The sequence below is a fragment of the Antechinus flavipes genome, chromosome 6, assembly GCF_016432865.1.
Source record: "Antechinus flavipes isolate AdamAnt ecotype Samford, QLD, Australia chromosome 6, AdamAnt_v2, whole genome shotgun sequence".
NCBI lineage: Eukaryota > Metazoa > Chordata > Mammalia > Dasyuromorphia > Dasyuridae > Antechinus > Antechinus flavipes.
Genome location: NC_067403.1, coordinates 208,918,567 through 208,942,320, shown reverse-complemented (window position 1 = coordinate 208,942,320; position 23,754 = coordinate 208,918,567). Strand labels below are relative to the sequence as shown.

The 23,754-nt window shown below is 33.7% G+C and overlaps 1 protein-coding gene across 5 annotated transcripts in view; it reads left to right on the top strand.

Moving 5' to 3' along the window:
* Positions 1 to 23,754, top strand: part of STK33 (serine/threonine kinase 33) — a 243,098-nt gene that overhangs the window by 133,030 nt on the left and 86,314 nt on the right. For 4 of the 5 annotated variants that reach the window (XM_051964325.1, XM_051964322.1, XM_051964323.1 and 1 more), the window contains 3 exons: positions 7,007 to 7,577; positions 8,881 to 9,003; positions 22,363 to 22,476. In XM_051964325.1, coding sequence (XP_051820285.1) covers positions 7,194 to 7,577; positions 8,881 to 9,003; positions 22,363 to 22,476 — 621 coding nt within the window. In that variant the 5' untranslated portion in view covers positions 7,007 to 7,193. The remainder of the gene's footprint in view (positions 1 to 7,006; positions 7,578 to 8,880; positions 9,004 to 22,362; positions 22,477 to 23,754) is intronic. The other variant, XM_051964326.1, reaches the window with a different exon arrangement.

The following is a 23,754-nucleotide window of genomic DNA, read 5'->3' as shown; positions in this document are numbered from 1 at the left end:
CTAAAGCATTTTAGTTTAGTTTCCTTTATTTCTAATTTTGATTGTTTTTAACATTATAGGTTGACTTTGGTTTCCCTTTAATTTACAGATGCTTATTCACTATATGTGTAGATGTATGAATGAGAGAGAGAATGAGAATATCAGTACTCTTCTAGCTTTGATTCTATCAAACTTTGTACCAATTATTGACTCAAAAAGGTATTTGTTGTACAAGGTGCTATTCTAGTCACTATGGGAGATATAAATAAAAATCAGAAAAAGATTCTAGCCTTATAGTGCTTACCACCTATTAGGACATTTGAAATAATGCTGGGAAGATAGATAAAAGTAGATACGCAAGGTTCATGTAAAGCCATAATTCCAGGCTAACATGTTCGGATTCCTTTCAGTAGTTATACAAAGCCATTGAAGGGTTTTAACTATGAAGGTAATATGATCAGAATTGCACCATAGAAAAGTTAGTCTACTAACCTGTAGTGTAGAGGATGGATGGATTGGAAGTGGCAATGACACCAATTATGTGATGCTTTTTAAAGTTATATATCACTAATAAGTAGAGTGAACTTAGAGCTGGAAGCAGTGAGAACAGAGAGAAGGAGAGGAGACCTTGAGATGTTCCAGCAGAAACAACCAGATGTGTTAACAAAGTCAGGGTCAAAAGAAAGGCATGTGTTAAAGATAGTATTGTATTGTGGGTAATTGCAATGCCAGTGATTGAAACTAGAAAGTCAGGAAGAGAAGCAGCTTTGTGGACAAGAAAAACTCAAATTTGGATGTATTACATTTTATGTGCCAGCTGGACATTCAAGTAAAAGTGTCTAGACATAATGGAATTTGAAAGAGAAGTTTGTGTTGGAGATAGAGGCTTGGGAGTAATTTACATAGAGTTGAGATTAAAATTCTCTGTTTGTTGCAATCATTAAGGGATAAAGTGTAGAGAGAGAAGAGGGATGAGAACAGAATTCTGGGGACCATCATCTAAGGCAAGGGCAGGGAATCTTTTTTTTCCAAGAACCATTTAGATATTTATAGCATCATTTGTGAGTCATATAAAATGATCAACTTATAGAACTAAAGCAGTGGGAGGTTGTTATATCTAGCTTTCAGCTTTTCATCACTTGCAGTTGCCTTAGCAAATGATATTGTGGACCTGTTATGGCCTGTTGGCCTCATATGGTCTGTTGGCCAGAAGTTCCCCACCTCTTATTGAGAGTAAAGGAGGAAGAAAAAGAACTATTGGAGAACACATTTAGAAGGAATAGCTAGAATATAGGAAAACTAAGCAAATGTCATCAGTTAGTAGGGACATTTTGCAGGGAAGTCAAGAAGGATAAACATAAAGAAAATGTCATTTAATGATTAGAAAGTCATTGGTTATTTCCTCACTTCTCCTCTCCAAGTTTTCTTTTTTTTTTTAGTAACTTGAAAACACCAGCAAACATAAACATTTCTATATATAAAGAACAAAAAATAGGATTGAAATATGGAAATATATTTAAAAGAATTGTATCTGTTTAACCTATATCAGATTGTTTATTGAATTGGGGAAGGAGGAGGTGAAAGAGGAGAGAAAAATCTGGAACACAGAATCTTACAAAAACAAATGTTGGAAACTATGCATATTTGAAAAAAAATACTATTAAGGAACAAATTAAATTTAAAAGAAATAAAAAATAGGATTGAATAGGAAACCATGAATTTTATCACATATAGATTTTTAAAAGTATATATTAAATATGACAAAATAGTATCAACATTGCCCTGATTTTCTTTCTCTTGCTAGTCAAACTTCCCATCAAGGAAGAGGTTTTGAAAGCTATTCAGTTCCTCTCATGTGGCAAAATACCTGGCATTGATTCCATTCCAGTTGGGATTTTTATAGGGTGGAGGTACCATTGTATATTCAAAAGGGGACTGAAATTTTCTGGGTTATATGACAAGAGAAGGTTATCTCCCAGGAGTTCCAGGATGCTTTTCATTGTTCATCTATATAAAGGTAAAGAAAAAAAAAAAACATCCTATGAGATTCAAAAGGTATTCTCTCTCTTAGTCATTACTGGCAAAATTCTTCCCAGAGTTCTTTTGAATAGGCTGATTCTTGACTTGGAAGATGATCATCTACCTGAAAGCCAGTGTGGATTCAGAAAGGGTTGAGGAACAGTCAGTATATTTGCTGCCCACCAACTCTGGGAGAAATGACAGGAGGAGGACAGAGGTCTGTATGTAATATTCATTAATCTAACCAAGGCCTCTGATACTGTCGTTCCTAAGGGCGTGTGGGAAATTGTCAAAATGTAGTAAAGATCATCAGTATTGTATACATCAGTTTCTTGATGCTTGCCTGGTTCTGGATGATGTATGATACTCTTATGTTTTCCTAGTCACCACTGGAGTGAAGCAGGGTTGTGTGCTTGTTTCCATGCATTTTAGCCTGATGTTTTCATCAGTGTTGTCAGAAACTCTCAATAAAACCTGAAGACCAGCCACTTCACTGATGGTAATCTATTTAACTTGAAAAGTCTTCAAGTCAGGACCAAAGTAAGGGAGAGTTGATGCACGATTTTTTTGTTTGCAGATGATTTTGCATTCAATGTGGCTTCTGAAGCTGAGATGCAACAAAGTATAAGTTGATTCTCTGTTGCTTGTACTAATTTTGGCCCAGCAGTTAACACCAAGAAAACATAGGTGCTCCACCAGCCATTTGTGGAACTATTGGTTACAGCAAATAAGAGTTTTAAACATTGTAAATATAAGTATAATTTCCAGGGATGTACACAATGTAATGAGGTTGATATACACATTGCTGGAGCTAACTCAGTGTTTGGGAGGCTCAGAAGGAAAGTATGGGAGAGAAAAAGTATTTGATTCCTACCAAATGAAAGTCTACAGAGCTATTTTACTGACCTTATTATTAAATGCCTGTGAAACCTATACCATTGCCATTCCAGGAAGCTGAATTACTTACATTGGAATTGTCTTAGGAAGATTCTGAAGATCATCTGGCAGGATAAAGTACCCCATGCTGAGGTTTTTTTCTCAAGCTGAACTGCCAAACATTCTAATTCTACTGCAAAGAGCACTATGATGGGTTGGCCACATTGTTTGAATGACAAATGTATGCTTGTCTAAAAGACTATTTTATAAAGAATTTATGGTTACTCTTTTGTAATACAATTGGAGATCTAGTACTTACAGAGATCTCTTTCCTTTCCTCTCCTTTTGATTTTTACTTATTTCCATTTTATTCCTTCAAATGAATTTTGCTATTATTTTGTCTAATTTGTAATAATTCTAATTCAATGTAGCCCAGAGTTTAAATTACATGACATATAATCTTCAAAATAATTAGAATAATATTGTCATTTTTGGTTCAACCTAATCAAGAACAATTAATAGTTTTCTAATCAGTTAAGATTGTAAAAAGTGTTTTGTAGTCATAGATAGATCTTAGTACATGAACTGACAGATATTTTGAACACTGTTTTTTCTATATTTCCTGCTGTTTTTCTGCTAACATAGGGAAAGTTTGATGATGTTATGGATTTTTTATAACTTAGAACTTTATTGAAGTGGTACATAAAAAATAAGAGATCATTGTAAACAAATTATAAGAGTAAGGAAAAAAGGCTTTCCAATTTATGGGTAAGCAAGAATTCATTATTAAATAAATGATACATAAGATAAAACTGAAGTTTTGATGACATAAATTCAAGTTTTTGTACAAACAAATCTAATGTAGTAAAAAAAAAAATAGAAAAAAAAACAGGTCACTAGGAAGAAAATATTTCCAAAAAGTTTTTTTTGATATAGGGCTTAAAAGCTTGATATATAAGGTACTTATTCAAAAATATAAGATTAACCAAAAGTATATGGTTCTTAACCATAATTAGGGAAATGCAAATTAAAGCAACTCTAAGGTTTCAGAAAGGCAAAAATGACAAAAGAGGAAATGTTGGAAGAGCTCTGGGAAAATAGTCCCTGGCATTTAACAGATACTAATAAATGTTTATTGACTTGTTAATGTTGATAGAATTTTGAATTGCCTCAGGCATTTTGGAAAATAGCTTTGAACTATTCCAAGAAAGTTGCCAAACCATGTATTCTTTCACCCAGTTTTGCCACTACTATGTCCCCAGGGAATTGAAAGAAAAAAAAATTCTATATACAAAAATACTGCTAGCAGTCTTTTCATAGTAACTAAAATTGGATACTAAAGAGCTGTCCTTCTTTTGGAGATTGGTTAAAAAAATTATGGTATACAAATGTGACAGAATATTTTTGTTCCATAAAAAATTATAAAATGAATCATTTCAGTGGAAACTGGAAAGACTTCTGTAAACTAATTCAAAGTGAGCAGAAATAGGGGGAGAATTTATACAAATGCATTATAGAAACACTCCCCCCACAATAACTTTGAAATATTTTGAAATGGTGAACAATTCAATGATAGGTATGAAATCGAAACACGTCATCTCCTGACTAGAGAGGTAATGAACTTAGAATGTAGGAAATGACATTCATTTTTGGGCATGGCTAATGTGATGATAGGTTTTTCTAGATTATGCCATTTATGTTTGGGGGGGGGTGTTTTTAAATCAATTGGGGTAGTGGGAGGGAAGATTAAGATATTTTTTACTTGAAAAATAAAAATACCAGATTGTTTTAAAAATAAAAACCAAAGTGATTTTCCTAAAGTATAGCTCTGACCATGTTCTTCCCCTCTTACTCACTCTGGTGGCTTCCTCTGCCTCTTAGATCAAATACAAACTGCTTAGCTTTTAAAGTCTTTTACAAACTTGCCCCCACCTAACTTTCTAGACTCATTGGTGTTTTTCTTTTCTCTGAACTTTTTGATCCAGCCTCTGAGTTTCACACATAGTTCTCCAAAGTCTGTCTTGGTTCCTTTGCCTTGGCTGTCCTCCATGGAAACAATGGAAATCTTCCTCACCTCTACCTCTTAGAATCCCTGTTTTCTTTCAGGGTAAAACTTGAGCTTCACCTTCTATATGAAGCCTTTTCTTTTTTTCCTTAATAGTTACAGCCTGGCCTCTTTAAACACTTTGCATTTATTCTGTATATATTTGTATAGGTGTATGTTGTCATCATACCAAATGCTAAATCTTCAAGATCCATGAAAAGTAAAGCTTTCAAAATATGGACCTCATGCAGAAGAAATTAAACCCACACAGGATGAAGACCAAGACCATGGCATCCCATCATCCTGTCTGGTATTGGAGCTGTCACAAAGATGCTTTCAAGGAATCTTAAGAAGATGAGCTCACAGCCCAATACTCTTATTCAATTATGAAAAGCAGTCATTCTATGTGCTTGTGCAGTATTTCTAAAGCATTAAATCTAATAGAATAATAGTAGGATAGTGGTTTGTCCTCTGTTTCTAAGGTGAATCAATCAAGAAGATAAGAATGAGATAATAGGGATGACAATAATGATAACTACTTTTTGGTAATAATTTATGATTTACAAAGTATGTTCCTTAATTCTGTGAGGCAGATAATAGAAGCATTAACTCTATTTTCCATATGAGGATGCTGAAGCTCAGAGAAATTAAATTGCATGGTAGCAGATATCTGAATTCAAATTCAAATTCATTCCCTCTAACTTTCTCAAGTATTCTTTCTGCTATATCATAATGCCCCTCAGTTCCAATTATGGTATACTGAAAAGGGTATTAGATTTGGGGTTCAAGAGACCTAGAGTTTAAGCCTATATTTTTCCTGTAAGCTATGTGATCTTGGACAAATCACTTAACTGCCCAAGATGACAAGCTTTCTCATCTATAAAATGAAGTTAGACTAATTGATCTTCTGGGTCTCTGAGCTCAAAATCTTATTCTCTATGAAGATTTCTTAGAGGTCTTGGCGTGACCTAGATAAGAAGAGACTGATATAGCAGAAAAAGGGACATGACAACTTATTTCATATATCTATAGAGCTATCTCATGAAAGAGGGGCTACCCTTTTTTTGTTTGGTCACAGGAAACAGAACTAATTCTAATTGGTAGAAATTATAGAGAACTGGATTCCACCAATTTGTCCAAGTTAATGTTCTTGGGAGATAGAACTCAAGCAGAGGGTGGAATATTATGTAGGGGTTCTTCCCTCCCATGTCTCTTTGGCTAGCTCATCTCTTCCAATTCTGAATCTATGAAAATTTGAATAGCAGTCTTCTCAAGGTTACAAAGCTGGAAGATGGCAAAGTTGGGACTCAGATATCACTCTTCTGACTCCTAATCTAATGTCCTTTTGTTTCTGAGACATGCTACTTTTGCATTATATCTTCCTAAGATGAATGGAAAAGGAGAAGACTCAAAAATCTCTGTTTTTCTTATAGGGAATTTGAGGATGGAAGTTTATTTACACTTTAATCATGCAGACTTTAAAAATAAGATAATTCCCTTGAAAATATTGCAGCACTAGTGTAAATAGAAGTGAATTAATAAAGTTGTTACTTTTATAAGGATACCAAAACACATACTTATGTGTCATATATGGTTTTTTCAATTGTGTTATTTGGCATTTTCACTATTATGGTCAGACAGAGGGTAACTCTTATGATTGGAGTACAAGGCAAATGTCCATTCACTGTTCAGGCAGCCATGTGAAATTATAGAAGATAATGATCCATTGAATGAGGATATATTTCTTAAAAAGAGGCCAGCTTTTAGAAATTACATCCTTAGTGGTTTTGTTCTAAGCCCTAACCTCTTACATAGAGGAATATTATTATAGAATCAAAGTCAAAACTTTGTAGAATTAGAACTGCAGAACTAGAAGAGATTGTGAAGATAATCTGATTTAACCCCTTTAGTTTATAGTGAGGAAAATGAAGTTCAGGGTGGATAATGGACTGGCCTGAGGTCACTCAACTAGAACAAGGGTAACTAGATTTTCAGACTCTGACTAGTTCTCTTAGCAGTGACTCTCTCCATATTCTGATTTATAGCCAGATAGAGGCTGACAACTTTCAATTTCTTTTGTTTCTGCAGATCTCGAGTGCCAATGGCCGTTTAGTGTTTCATTAACTTGCAAGATTGCATTAATCCGAAGCCAGTTTATTTGAAGGAGCTCACTTCTTGCTTTTCCTGCTGTTTGTTACTCCTTCAAACAGTCGAAACACTCTCTTCCCATCTCCTCTGCATGTAGAGGCTGAAAAACTTAAAAAAAAAATTTAAAATGGCTGATTGTAGTTTGGGTAGAAAAAACCTAAAATGCCCTGAATGTTCTAGTAATTCCCAACCAGACAGGATTAATACATGTCGCTGCAAAAGAAAGGATGGTTCTGGTCCAATCATTTCTGTGGTAGAGACGCCCCAAACTTCAGTCATCAACAGTGTTGAATTTCCAATTACAGTGAACACCAACAAAAATAAGAATTTAAGCATGGAAAACAACACGATAAAAGAAGCTGTCACCTTTGAACGTACATTGGAAGAGTCACCAATCCTCTCTCCATCTCTCTCTACACTTCCAACCCAGTGGTCATCCCCAAGCTTATCCCCATCAATGATTTCACAAGCATCTTTCCATCCAAAGGAACAATTCTCTAGCACTGGAGAGGTGAGCAGACTCTGGTCAGTGGCATATTACTCTTTTATGTTTGTTTTCAGATATTGCTCAAATCAATCATTGCTCATGACCCTGAATGACCAGGAGTGCTCAATTCAAAACATTTATTAAATGCTTACTATATGAAGAGCACTCTACTTGTCATTGAGTAAGATACAAAAATGAATAAGATGTAATTCCTACCCTGCTGGAGCAAATTATACTTAAAAGTTACATATCCATATATCCAATACCCAGTCCCCTTTTTCTAGGGATTGGGAAGGAGGATTGAGATTTATCACTAAATATAATATGTAGCGAAGTTGTATCTGTGACATGTAGTGATTACTCAGATTTTCATTTTGATGTAGTTTTTTTTTTTTTTTTACTATTCTCAAGTAGCACAGAATCCAAATATGGAGTCCCAAACAAATAGAAAATTAGTAGAGATGTGCCATATAGTCTCCTGGCAGTCTTAAAACTGTGAATGACCAGGGCTACATAGAACAGGCTTACTATGTGATACCTGGAAATTTGCCCCCACACTCTCCTGAACTCTGCATTAGAGAAAATCTCCAAAATTGGCTAATGTGACCTATAAAGGGCCACTGACTCCACCTAAATTCTCTTCCCTTTCTAACTCAGCAGATGGAGTTTCTTGAGCTGAGCTCCAGTAAATGGCTCGGATGTGTACCCCCACACTTAACCAAAGTTGCTTTTGCAAGTACTGTCAATCCAGATTTCCTCATTTATGAGAAAGCTTAGATTTTAGCTTAAATTAAATCTGAATTTCAAAACACCTTCACCAGCTGATGCTGATTAAAGTTCAGATATAGGGTGAAGGTATTTTTATTACTTAAGAATAACTCTTTGCCTAGATGTAATGTCTCATGTAGTTTCTGAACAAGATTGCTTTTCACGAGTGACAGCCAACCTTTTGACACCCCATTGGGCAAGTTTGGACTTACTCCTGTTTAGATTTGGGCTCAGCCCAGAAATGCTAATATATTGTAATATAGGCCAACTATTGATGGAGATGTGCCAACTGTTGGCATTTGCAACAGCAGCAAAACAATTCATTGAGTGCTTGCTGGCTTAGGTGCCTAGCCCCAGAGGCAAAGCCAAGAAGCCATGAGATAGGTCATATAGAGTTTTTTAATTTGAATGAAAAAGCACTTATATTTCCATTTCCATTGAAAAATGCCTTGGTCTACATTAGAGATTATATGTAGTTATCTGAGTTAAAGTATTGGCTTGATATTAATAGAAATATTACATTTGTAGCATAATTGTATTTTTCCTTTTTGGCCAAAAGCCCTTAAGAACCTCAGACACAATTGAGACATGTAGAAAACTCTCACAACAGCAATGGACTCGTGCCAGCTCGACAGAAGGAAAAATTCCTCACATGAGGATGGAAGATTGCACTGCTATACAGGTATGAAGTCAAGCACTACTTTTCCTGTGTCCCAGAATGGTTTTTTAAAATGAGGCTGGAGAAGCACACAGCTCTTTATGCTCTTATGTATTTTAACTACCAGGAGAAAAATTTCCATTTTTTGCTAATCCAGTAAACTAAGGGCAAACTATTTTCCATAATGAAATAGGAATAATTCTCGTGTAGTTCTGAAACCGTGTTTTTGGTTGGTTTTTTTTTTTTTTTGTTTTTTTTTTTTTTGCAGGTAAGACAGGCTTGTTTGGCAGTTAAGACAACAAATCTAATTATTAATCAGAACAGGCAGTTTGGGGTGGAGTCAAGATGAATAAAGAATAATTAGGTTTAAAAAAATCAGTTGAATGATAGGTTATTTTATCCATATGTTTTTTTTTTCTTTACTTGGATATTTTTGTACACCACCTAGAAATAAGCCCCTGGGTTATAACTTATTTGTTGTAAATTGACTCAATATGTTGAAAAGATTTTTTAGGTACCATAGGACCCCCATCACTTACTACTTTTGTGATTTAGTTTCCTCAACTGTTGTTTCCTCCCTTAAAAAGAAGGGTTTGAATTATATAATCTCTCAGGTCACTTCCAATCTCATGATCTATTTTGTTGCGGAAAGAAGACTACTTCAAGAATTCATGATGTCATCAGTGTGAGTAGGCATTTCACTGATGTAGATTTCAACTCCTTTGCCTTAACAGGCCATTTCTGTGGGTTTCTATGGCTGAAAAAATATCATATAGGGTCTAACTTTCTAATGATGAGCCTCTGTAAACTTAGCTAGATCAATCTTCAAACAATACATGCACATTCTCTCTCTAGAACTATACTTTCTATTTGTCTGTCTACCTATATATCTATCGATCTCTATCTCTATCACAGCCTCGCTGTGAAAATGTTAACTCCTTTCTTTATACAGATGAATAGACTGAAAGGGTCAGCGAACTTGAGGATTTGTCCAAGGTCCTATAGCTGTTAAATGGCTGATTCAAACCCACATCTGATTCCAACTTTAGGGCTCTTTTTACTATACAATGTTGCCCCCATTGGCTTCTGGACTCACATAATTTATAAGCTGAGAAAGTGCAGGCAGGCTTTTTCTTCATTTCCTCTTTGGATCTTGAGGAATGTCATTTCTGTCTGGATATAGGACATTGTAGAAAATGTTATTAAGGCAGTTTTTAAAAAAAATATTTTTCCATTGAAGAGGATCAAATTAATTAGACATAGGAAAGCAGAAATATAAGTGGCTTACTGGAAAGAACAGCAGACTGTATATCAGGAGATCTAGGCTGGTAATATCATAGACTGTTAGGACTGAGAAACTTAGAGATGATCTGAATGATTTTCTCATTAATGAGAATACTGGGCCCAGATGATGCAAGGGACTTGCCCAATGTAACAAAATTACAGTGCGAGCTCTGTTGCTAACTAAATATATTAATTAGTCTTGATAGTCCTCAGTTTCCTTTTTTTTTCTATAAAGGGTTGGAGTTATTGCTGTTGAGGGTTCTCAAATTCTATAAAATGTAGCTAAATGTCTTAACTTTTTAATGTAATTAAAAATTAAGAAATTTTTAAGGTAATAGAATCATCTCAACTTAGAGCTTATTGGACTCACCCATTTTTTGGCTTGTTTTATTTTTTAAACCCTAAGTTTCTCCATCTGAAGTTATTTCTTTGCCCATGCAGCAGGCAAGGGTAAATAAGTTAATATTTGTGAAGAAATTGAATCGTGTCCACAGAGGAGTTTAGCTGTGTTTGGATGATAGATTGGATGGATAAACTGAGAACTCTGAAATTGCAGCTTTTTGTAATGAAGTCTTCATGGTAAACCTTTTTTCTTCTTTCTGAAGTCATACTCACAACTTGGTTGGCAGCCACAAAATATCTTAGGATGTGCAAACTTTATTGGAAGGGCAGAGTGGTGAAATGAAGGGACAGTTGGCTCAAGAGTGTTAAAGGCCTAGGTTCAAGACTCACTTCATATATACATATACAAACATAAGCACCCTCACAGATAAATAGATAGATAGAAAGACACAGATGGACACAGATAGAGAGAGATAGAAACAGAGATAAATAGATAGAGATAACAATAGGTTTATAGATTGGTGGATGGATGGATAAATGGATAGATAGACATAAATAGAGATCGATAGAGATAGAGATCAATAGATAGGTAGACAGACAAATAGAAAGATATCGATAAATAGGTTGTATGACTCCAAATTTTTTTTTTTTACTTTTTAGGTTAATTTTCTAAGATTTTAAGACGCAGAACAGTTACTAAATTGCATTGATTAAAGGTATTTTCTTATCAAGAGTTCCCTGAGCCCATGAAATAATAGTTCTGAGTAGAAAAAAGAGAAAAAAATCATAATATGATCATACAATATTTTGCAATGGAAAAACTACTCAATTTGTAATCATGGAACTTGGATTTGAATCCTCACTCTGCTGTTTACTACTTGTGTGAATTTGGGCAAATAATTCTTGGGTCTCACTTTCGGCCTCTATAAAATTAGGGAGCTGGACTAGATGTTCTCTGAAGTCCCTTTCAGCTCTAAATTCTATTCTCTGTCCTTTCTAGATTGGGGAAAAGACACCAAGTTTCACTTTCTTTCTTGGATGATTTTAAAAGGATTCCTTTTAGATGACTTCCAAAGTTTTTTTTTTTTTCAATTTGAAAATTCAGTGAATAAAAGAAATGCTACATAAAACAGAAAATCAGTTAGTCACCAAGCATTTGTTAAATATTTACCATGTGCCTACACTGTGTCCTGAGGCAAAATAATAAATAAAGGACCCCCCCTCCCTCTTTAAGGAGTTTATATTCTAATGAAGGAGACAAAATGCAAACAATTAAGTTTATATAAGGCACATAGAGTGTAAATGAAAGATATTTATAGATTAAAGGCATACTCTAAAAATGAGAAGATATGGGATAAGGGAATCATGTGGGCAACTGGGAAAGTCTTCTTATAGAAAATAGGCTTTGAGCTGTCTTAGAAAAAGTTAGGAGATAGTGATAAGAATGGAATGAATACTTTCCATATAGAGAAGATGGAAAAGATGGAAAACCACAAATTTGGGAGATGGAATAATATGTATAAAGAATAGCAGGCCAATGTGTTTTACAGCATGTGGAGGAAATAAAAAGTAAGACTGGAAAGATAGAAAGGTGCCTGATTCTAAAGGGCTTTTAAAAAATAAATGGGATTTTATATTTGTTCCTGAAGTTAGTAGGGAGCCACTGGAGTTTAATGAATAGGAGAATGATATAGTTTTGCACTTTAAGAAGATCCCTTTGATAGCTGAGTGAAGGTGATGGGAACGGGGAGAGGCTTGAGACAGAGAAGCCGATCAGAAAACTATTGAAATAGTATAGGTGCAAAATAATGAGGCCTTGAACAAGGGTAGAGGCCATATGAGAGTACAAAAGAGGAATTTATATGAAAGATGTTATAAAGAAATTTGGCAACAAAATGGATATGGGGAGTAGATATGAGTGAGCAATCGTGGTCATACTGACATTGTGAACATATGTATCTGGGAGGATGGTGATCTCTTGATATCATTAGGAAATTTGGAAGAGAGGTGAGTGGGTATGGAGGTGAAGAATACAATGTTGACATTGAGATGTCTGTGGGATCTCCATTTTGAGGTATCCTATAGGCAGCTGGTGATGAGAGACTGGAATTCAGGAGAGAGATTAGGATTGGATAAATAGTTATACAAATCTTCTGTTTAGAAATAAAAATTGGACCGATGGGAGCTAATGAGATTCTAAGCAGGATATGAAACTCAAAATAGAAACAAGAGTCACTAAACCATACATAAAGAACCCTGCAGACTGCATATTGATTTAGAAAATCATGAATGTTAGTATTAACATTAATATCATCTATGCTTTATTGCATTTTTATTTATTTTGTTAAATATTTCCCAATTGTATTTTAATCTGGTTTGGGCTGCACTGACAATGTTGTGGACTACATCTGGTATAAAATGAGTGTTCTTAATTTTGGCGGGGTTTAACCTAAGGATCTTCTTTTCAGAATAATGTTTTTATATGAAAAAAAATATAATTACAAAGGAAAATTTTCCTATCAAATTTTTTTTTTCAAAAAACAAGTCATAGTTCCCAGGTTCCAATCAAACCTTGGTATAGAAAGAGAAGAGAAAATAGGGTCCAGAGAAGGCTCTTCTGGGACATTGACAGTTAGTGGTCATTCCTGGAAAGATCAGCAAAGGAATGGTTGGACAGGTTAAGAGGAAAAGAAGGTAAGAGCAGAATTACAAAAACCTAGAAAGCAAATACAGAAGAAAGAATTGGCAATGTCAAAGATTGCAAATAGAGTAAGGAAAATGAGCATTGAATAAAGGTTCTCAAATTGAACAATGAAGAGATCCATTGATAACCTTGAAGATAGAAGTTTTGATTGATTGATGAAGTTGAAAGCCAGATTGTGGAGTTAAGAAGAGTCTGAAAAGAAGGGAAATTAAAGCAATCATTGTAGACAGCATTACCATGGAGTTTAACCATGAAAAAGAAGAGAGATAAAAAAAATGGGAATCAAGTGTGAGCTGAGGATTGGGAGAGATGTGTATATTTGTAGGAAGTAGGGAAACAATTCATAGGGAGGGAGAAGTTGAAAATAAGTAAGAATTAAGAGGCAGTTTGCTAGAGAAAATCAGGATGGGATCTTGAATACTTGTAGAAAGGTTTGCCTTGACAAAGAAAAGGTCACTTTTTCATGTAAGAGATATGATGTAGGAAATAGTGGAATATATATCTGAGTGATGTGATGGAGAAAACAAAAAAAGCTGAAACACCAAAAGATCTAGAAAAAAAGCTGTAAATTTTTAAAAAGCACACAAAGAGTTAAAACAAGAAAAAGGATCTTCCAAATGAAAGAATAAGTAAAACCTCAAAGAGAAACCAAAGCCTGTTGAACAAATATTATAATAATACAATGGGAAATGATTTTTTGTTACCTGATTAAAAACATAATCCAGGGGAATCTCTAGATATGGAAAAGTAACAAGAAATTCTAAAATGGTTAAAAAGAGAAATAAACTTCTTAAAAAGAAATTAGGAATTTAGATCAAATTCAGAATTTTAAAAATCCCCATAAATATTGGAGTAAAGAAAATTGAATTAGATGTTGTGACATAATAATAAAGAAACAGAAACTGTGAGATTTTATTTCAGATTTGGAACACAAATACCAAAGTAGAAGAAAATTTGGCAGAGGCGAAGCAAAATTCACCAACATTAAAAGAACACATAAATTCCATAAAGATCAAAGGGACTGGACTTGCCGGAATGTGTAGAAGTAACTTAAGGACAATAGGTCTTGCAGAAGAACATGACAAATCATAAAACTTGAATACAGTAAGGGAAGAAATGATATAAGACAACTGTCCAGGACTTCTGAATACAGACAATTGTTTGTCTTTCATAGATTATTGATTAAACGATGACTAACAGAATCCACAGATTACTACTAGGAAAAACACACATGTACCAGGAAAGCATATACATATGTGTATATATTTCTGAAGAGTAAAAATGCTCTGTTTTATTTTTTAAAAATGTTTATTATTCTGAACTTTAACATTTAGAAAAAAGCATTTTCATGCGCAAAGCAGAACAAAAACCAAATCATTCTTCATGAAATCATGAAATTCTACTTCATACTTTTTGATTTTTTAAAAAAAGTAAATAGTAAATTACACATATTACTTTGAAAATTACCCTGTGTTTGTTTCTGAACTTTATTTTTTTGTGAATTAAAAAAAAGTATTTTAATGACCCTATTTTTTTCTGTGTATTTTTTTTAATAATTATAACTTTTTATTGACAGAACCCATGCCAGGGTAATTTTTTACAACATTATCCCTTGCATTCACTTCTGTTCTGATTTTTCCCTTCCCTCCCTCCACCCTCTTCCCCAGATGGCAAGCAGTCATATACATGTTAAATATGTCACAGTATTTCCTAGATACAATATATGTGTGCAGAACCGAACAGTTCTCTTGTTGCACAGAGAGAATTGGATTTAGAAGGTAAAAATAACCCAGGAAGAAAAACCAAAATGCAAACAGTTTACATTCATTTCCCAGTGTTCTTTCTTTGGGTGTAGCTGCTTCTGTCCATCACTGATCAACTGAAACTGAGTTAGATCTTCTCTTTGTCAAAGAAATCCACTTCCATCAGAATACATCCTCATACAGTATTGTTGTTGAAGTATATAATGCTCTCTTGGTTCTGCTCTTAATGACCCTATTTTTAAAAAAAAATTATTGTTGCTAATATCCCCTCCTCCCCAGCCTTCTTCCTCAGTTAACCAAGAGAAAGAGAAAAACAGAAGACCCTTAAAAACCTTTTAACAAATAAGCATAGTCAAGTAAAATAAATCTACATAATATTTTTGTCTGAAAATATATTCTCTCTCTACATCTTGCATCCATCACCACCATGTCAGGAAGTAACATGCTTCAATCCTCTTGAGAAATGGTTTAGTTCTTTGTTCAAAGTTCTTAAAAGTTTTTCAAAATTATTTTTCTTAGTGTTGCTGTCCTTGATTTTATTCACTTAATTCTTTATCAGTTCATGCTACTTAGGATTTCTCTGAAGTCCTCTATTTCATCATTTCTTATGATGCAATAATATACTTTTATATTCACATACCACATTTGTTTAGCTTTTTTCATTTTGTCTAAAATGTACTCCAAGAAACCTCCTTAGCTTTTAATTCTTTTTGTTCTTTATTTCTTTTTTAACTTCCTCTAAAGGATTAGGAAGTTTTCTTTGTAGATATTTTCTTCTTATCATTCTCCTTTGGCCCCACTTTAAATCCTCTTGAGGTTGACATATTGCCATGTCAAACTGTGTGTATGTTCAATTCTTCTTTAAAAATTAAATTCCTACAGTACCCTTCTTCCCATCCTTTCTTCTATGTTTTATATACTCTTCTTTTTCTGTATCGCAATTATGAGAAATATCATTTCCACCTGCTTTTCCTCCTTTCAACACTAGTTTATTGCTTTCATCCTTCCTTCCTTTTTTTAAATTTCTCAGATTGTGAGAAAAGAATCATTACACCAGAACCTCTATTTTTCCTCATTTAACTCCTTCAGTATCCTTTCAAAATGTTTGTTTTAGTAAGTACACCTTTTTCTCCTTTACCATTATAATGTCATTTCATAATTTAAAAATAGTTTTCTAATTGCTCAAGTACATGTTTTTCTAGACTTCTTTGGATTCTTGTATTTGATTTCAAAGTTCTTGTCCAAGACTGTTTTTTTCATCATAAATATTTTAAAGTTCTGTACTCCACTAAGATCCATTTTTTCCCCTGAATTCTCATATTGTTGACCAAATTACTCTCACTTGTGAAACCATATCTTTTGTCTTTTATAATGTTATATTTCAATATCACCTCTAGTTTAGATCATGCATGATCCAAACTGTGGTCCCTTGATACTTGAACTGCTTCTTTCTCAATGCTTATAATATATATGATTGGTACATTCTGCTTTTATATTGCTTTCTGCTTCAAATAGATATGGACAGTTTTCATTTATGATTTCTTGAAATACATAATAACCAGGATTTTTTGGATAATGGTTTTTAGGGAGTTCAAAAATTGTTAAATTGCCTTTTGATCTGTTTTACAGGCTATTTTTTTTTTTTTGGCTAGTTGTTTTTTATACTAGGTACCTTACACTTTCTTCTTTTTTTCAGCCTTTTGATTTTGTTCTAAGATTTCTTGATATCTCTTGGAATCATTCATTCTGTTTGGTCTATTCCAATTTTTGTGAAGGCCACTATTTGGGTATAGTTTATCAAATTCATTCATTCTTTCTTTCTTTCTTTCTTTCTTTCTTTCTTTCTTTCTTTCTTTCTTTCTTTCTTTCTTTCTTTCTTTCTTTCTTTTTTTTCTTTCTTTCTTTTTTCTTTCTTTCTTTCTTTCTATCTATCACTTTCGACATTTATTGAACTTGAAATTCTTCTTTCTAGAGCTTTTATTTCATATTTTATTTCTTCAAGGTATTAATGTAGTCTGCTTATAGTTGTCATAGCATACTTTCTCTGAGATTGGATTTGGGGGTTATCTCTGGATTTAAAACAATTCCCTATAGAAGTAGATTTTCCCCCAATTTATTCATTTCTACAACCTTAATGCTTGAACTGAGACTTTGTCAGAGCCAGGCCTGCCTTCTGATGAACTTTTAATTGGGATGGTCATTTCTACTTGGCCTTGTCCTGAGTTACCTAGGTCTAAAATGACCACCACTCCCAAGGTTAGGTCTTTCTCATCTTTGATGTTCAAATTTTGATATCTTCAGGGTTTCCATGTTATCTTAATATTGAATTTTAGTGACTTTGAAGCTCTGGAATATCGCATTCTGAGTGCTGCCATGCTGGCATTGGTTATTTCTGCTTTTGGTGGCTTTCAAGGTCCCCAATTTAGGGTTTTCTTACCCTTTTATCCTCCCCTTCTCCTAGACCTTCTTATAGGATTCTCCACTTTTGCAGCCTCTGGAAAAAGAATTGTTTAGGCTTCATATATCCAGTCCATCTCTGAGGCTAGCAACTTGCTTTCCTGTGTAGGCATTGGCTTACTGTCAACGCCCTTTCATATTACCCTTGATCTTCATCTGTATTTTTTTTTGTGTATATATATATATGTATGTATGTATGGAACAAGTCGGTTACTCTAATTTTTATTGGATTTTTTGATAATCATCTGGTCTGGTGTAATTTTTATGATTTTGATGGAGTAGATATGCGCAAATAGCTCTGCTTGCTTCCATTCCGGCAACCATCTTGGATGCAAGTCCTTCTGGATACAGTAGTTTCTGGTAACTTTGTTTATTTCTTCAATTTGTTTTGAATTCCATGTTTTCTTTAAATTTTTTTTGAAAATTGGTTTTTTTTCTCTTTTTAAAAATTAAATTATTTAATGGTTTATCTATTTTCTAGTCTATTTAGAAATTCTAGCCTCGTCTTAAAGGAATTAAATAAAATTTAAAAATTGTATTTCTTTTTCCATTTATTTAGGAAATTATTACTTATTCTTCATATAGCTCTATATATTGTTCATATTTCCTTATTGATGACACTTTTATTGCTTTACGGTCTGTAAAGAATGTATTTAATAAGTCTGCTTTTTCTACATTCATGAATTCCTTACATTATAACTTAATGACAAATTTTTGTAAAAGTATCCTGTGATAGTGAAAATAATGTTTCTATCCAACAATCACTGTGGTTATATCTAATTCAGTTTTCCTAACATTCTATTCATATCTATAACTTCCTTCTTTTTTCTTTTTTAGATATTGAATATAGAGAATATGTATGTGTTTTAAAAGCATAATGTTGATACTATTGTTTACTATTTTTTACTAATCTTGTTTACTATTTTGTTTTACTATATATGTTTTGCATTTCAATTGGCATTAAGTACTAGGATATGGAATTCATTGAAGGCATATTTAATGTTCATATTATTTACTTATCTATGGCACTTTTTTGCATATCATTTTCCTGTTCATTCCACTTAAATGCATCTTTTTATTGTTCCCACATCTGAAATTGTGTTCAGGGTGCCTGATTTTTTGCATTGTCTCTAGCATGATAAATTTCATTCCTGTCTCTAATTTTAACTTGTATGAGCATTTGTTTTAAATTTGATTTTACTTGTATGTATAAAATAAATTATTGTGTTCTATTTTCTAAACCATTCTGTAAGTCTCTTTCATTTTAGGAGTAAATTTAGCCCATTAGTAAGTAGAGCCATATTTGTGAATGTCATTTCCTCCTCTAACCTTGTTATATTACTTTTTTTGTTTTAAAATAAGATAATAATGATAATATAACAGATAGATAATTATGGTCTGTTTTGTTTGAAACATTCTGATCTCCTTATCCTTTAACACACACACATAGCACTCCTCTGCCCAGCCTCATTTTCCATACCCTCTTTCTTCAGATTATACTAAATGGTGCTTGTTTTGATTAAAATAACAGTTCCAAAAAAAAAAAAAAAAAAGAGAAAAATAAAAATGAAATAAATATTCTACCTCTCTGCTCAGATATCTCCCCCTCACCTTACCTAACTTAACCCTTATTTCTTTTTTCTCCTTCACTGTCTTTTTTAAAAAAAAAACTTCTTTTGCCCAGCTCAATTAAGAGTAAATCAAACTTTTGCTCAGTTTTTGTCTTCCCTCATCTTTATTGACAACGATGCTCTATTCTCACCATTCTATACTTCTTTCCACTAAGATGACTTTTGATGATCTTTTTTCATGGCTTTCCTGTATCATGCTCTCTCTGTATTCTCCAGGTTTCCTCAGACATAGCAAGGCTGCTAGAAGACAATAAACTTGTCTCTATTAATGATCTAAACATGGCTCATTCTAGGTCTTTTTTTTCTCAAATAGACTTTTTTAGATTTCTTAAGTTTCTTTGATGAATTTGCATATTAAAATCACTTGTCATTTCTAATTTCCTTAATAGGAATGATATGAATTCTTCCCTTCTGCTGAAAAATTTATACTTAGCTTTGTAGGGCAAAAAACTGCTTTCCTGACTTACAGACTGACTTTTCAATCTCTTATTTCTTCCCACCCCATTTCTTTAATTACTTGTCATTTTAAAGTAGTCCTTTATTGTTCATAATACTTTTCCTTGATATGTTGAAGGGCTTCTGTCTGATAACTTGTAAAATTCTTTCTTTAATGTTGAACTTCTCTGTTACTTGGTGACTAGTGTATAAACTCTATGCATTGGGTTTCTTCTCTGATGGTGTCTCGTCGATTCTATAAAACCCTACTTTGTCCCTTTTCAATCCTCTGGGCAGCTTTCTTATGATTTCCTGAAATGTAATATTCAATTGGATTTCATTATTATTTCTGCCCCAGATCTATATATCTATCTCTGGCTGAAAGTATTTCAAATTTAACATGTATAAAATGAAATTCATTATCTTCTCCCAGAAGTCTACTTCTTCTCCAACTCTTCTATTTCTGTTGAAGGCTCTATAATCATTCCATATGGCAAACTCAGAGGCTTCCTAAATAGAGATAGTATCACCTGATCTGAGTAAGTTAGTAATTCTAGTAAGCAGAACTAAGGATGCAATGCATCTATGCCAGTGTAATATGACATGGAATCAGCTTTCATTTACTGTGCCCTTGCTATGTGCCAGGCATTGCTGTGAATATAAAATAGTGAATGATGGAAGATAGAATGTTGTATATAGATAATAGTTAGCAATCCAGTTTAACTAAAATGGAGAGTTTGTAAAGGAATATATTCTATTCTATGTTACCTTTCCTATTCACACACCTGGAATGCACTCTCTCTAAGTTTATATGTCATCTTCTAGAGGAAGCCTTCCTGATCCTACTCATTTTTAGCGTTTTTTGATCTCCCATAGAATACAAGCTTCCTCCTTGGGATCATTTACTATTTCTTGTTTTATTTTTGTATCTCCAGAATTCAGACAATATCTTATGGGTTAACAAATGTTTATTAAAAATAATAAAACAAATATTTATTGATAGGATGGCTTTTCTCACAACAATCATGTGAGATAAGACTTTTGGGGTGTCCTATATAATAAGTGTGTGTGTGTGTGTGTGTGTGTGTGTGTTTTGTATTTTAGAGGGGAAAAATGCCTAGCTGGCACTTAAACTTCTCCATAGAACAGCTATGGCATAGAATACCAATATGCTGTGAACTATAGTTTTGAAGTTCTGATTTTCAAGAATGTGCTAATTGTGAAGGATTCTATCACTTGTCTTTTTGTCCTCACTGACCCATAATTATTTTCTCTTCCACTTGGTTGCAAAGGCAACTTTACTTTTGTCCTGGGGCTTTTGTTTTTCACTATTTTTTTTGCCTTTCTCTAATCTCTGAAAATCTACTTTGTAGGACCAAATTTTTGGCCTTCCTGGTCCCTGAATCAGCTTGTCTTTTTAGGTTCCAAGATGTGATACACTTAAAATGTAATTGATGCTTTACAGCTTTTTCTTAATGCCATCAACTTTTGAACATCCCAGTTTTTTTCTCTTCCTTTTTTTCCTTTCTACTTCTTGGTTATACATAATGCAAATCATAAACATTTATAGGAAATTATTAAAAGGAAAAAAATACATGCAAATTCAGGAATAATGCACTAAAATCAGACCATAAGTCTATTGCAGTTTAGTGAATCTGTCATCTCATTGATACGAGCTATTCTCTTCAGTAGTACAAATAACTATCCAACTATTCTTTTTGGTTAATCAGAAAGACTTCTAGAATTAAAGTTAGAATACCCAGAGTCATAATCTAGCTCTGCTACTTAATAACTACATGACCTTAAACAAATTATCTGATTTCCTTGAGCCTCAGTTTCCTGATCTGTAAAATGAGAATTCTGGATGAAATAATCTTTAAAGATCCTTCTAGTCTAGCTTTAAAGGTATGATCAATGATCTTATTCTTGTCCTATGCATTTTTTCATGTTGTCCTATAAATTCTTCACATAGAACTATTTATCTGTTATACTTTCTTTTTATTCCTACTCAGTAAACTGCAGTGGTCCCCTACTGTCTCTGGGATCAAATACAAAATCCTCTGTTTGGTATTCAAAGCCCTTTATAACCTAGCCCACCCTCTCCTACTTTTCTTATGCCTCATACTTTTCTCTCCTCCTATTTCTGCCCCCTGCCATGTACTTTTCAGTCCAATGACACTGGATTCTCTGTTATTCTGTGAACAAAAAGACATTTTCTCTGGCTGTCCCTGCATTCCTGGAATAATTTCCCTCCTCATCTTCATCTACTGACTTCAACTAAGTCCCAACTAAAAAACCGTCTTCTACAGAAAGCATTTCTCACCCCCTTTTTAATTCTAGTGCTTTTATTCTTTAATTATTTCTTATTTTTCTCGTATGTAGCTTATTCGTACATATTTGTTTGCTTGTTTTATCTGTCATAAAATTGTGAGCTTCTGGAAACCAGAGACTGATTTTGCTTCTTTTTGTATTCTTAGCACTTAGCACAATGTTCAGCACATAGTAGGCACATTCATTTTTCATTATTAAGCATAAAGAAATTTTATTGAATTATTTGATAATTTAAGACCAGCTCTCAGCAGAGAAACCAGGGCTGTATATGTAGATCTGAGAGTGAAGTTGATCTCTGATGAAGCTATTTTCAGAAGACAACAGTCCTTAAAACTGCTTTATCAGTAGTATTGCTTAATTCTTAGTAAGCTCAGTCACTGTTTAGATCCATTATTTGACAGAGAGAGTTTATCAAGATGTTGTTGTTTTTCTCCAGCAAATATATTCCTTTGGGAAAAAACTGGGACAAGGGAGTTTTGGAGTGGTCATTGAAGTCATACACAAGGAAACAGATCTCAAGTGGGCCATGAAGAAAGTGAACAAAGAAAAGGTAAGAAGTGTCAGCAGAGCTAAGGGATAAACTGTAGACACATAACACCGTTAATAACAATTGAGAGAAATAAACAATAGGAATAGTAATGTGATTTTTATACTTTGTACTGTGGATTTGTGGAAATAGAGTGGAAAGAACCCTGGATTCAGAGTCCGAGGCTCTCTATTCAGATCCCAGCCATGATGTTTACTGTATCATCTGTGGATAAGACATCTCTAGGATTCAATTTCTTCATCTATACACTGAAGACTAGATGTCATTTATGGCCCTTTTGAGCTCTAATCTATACTCTATGAATGAAAGGTGATGGAATAAATCAGATAATATGAGGCCAAAAAGGAACAAACAACTTTAGGTGGAAGCTCTTCATTGAATCCAACCTACTGTACCCATTAATTCATCTACTTTCCTCCTTTTCTACTTATACTTTCAGTTAGTCTGTTGGACAGTCCATGGACTTCCTAACAGGCCAGAGTAAATTCTATACCTTTTCTCTCCTTGGAACAGCTAAGTCTTTTCTCAGTTACTAAATAGTAACCTAGGACTCATGTTGTGACTATGTCAGTTACAACTACAATATCATAAAAAGGATCCTGAATTTGCAGTTGGGATACTTGTTTTAGAGCCCTGGCTTTCTTGTTTCCTAGCATGTACCCTTGGGCAGGTCATTAATTTCCCTGTAAAATTAATTTTCCTCATCTATAAAATGGGGATAATGATACTTGACCAGTTCACTGAGTTAAGTCAGTAGAGTAATTGCAAAAGGCAGTATAGTACAAAGGGAAAAGAATGAGTATAGGGGTGTGGGCTGAACTGATCTAGTTACTGCCCTTTCTCATTTTACTTGACTCTGATTTTTAAGATAGTCTGGTGAAGTAGATATAACTGTCAGTTATGTTGTATTTAACCATTTACAAAATATTTTATATACATTGATGCCGACTACAATTCTGTGAGGGAAATCTTGCTTTTATTCTTGCTTCATAAGTGAAGAATAAATGGAATTTGGGGTCTGAAGACCTAAATTAGAATTTGACTCAACTGTTAGCCAGCTTTTTGACCTTGTTTGAGTCATTTATCCTAATCAGAAGTCAATTTACTCTTTTATAAAAGGAGGATATCATTTCATATACACCCTTATGTAAATGTATATATGTGTGTACATATGTATGTATGTATCTCTCTCTCTCTATCCATTTATCATTTGCCTTATAAAACTCAGAGCACCAGGTTTGGAGTCAGAAGAGTCATCTTTGTGAGTTCATATCTGTGCTT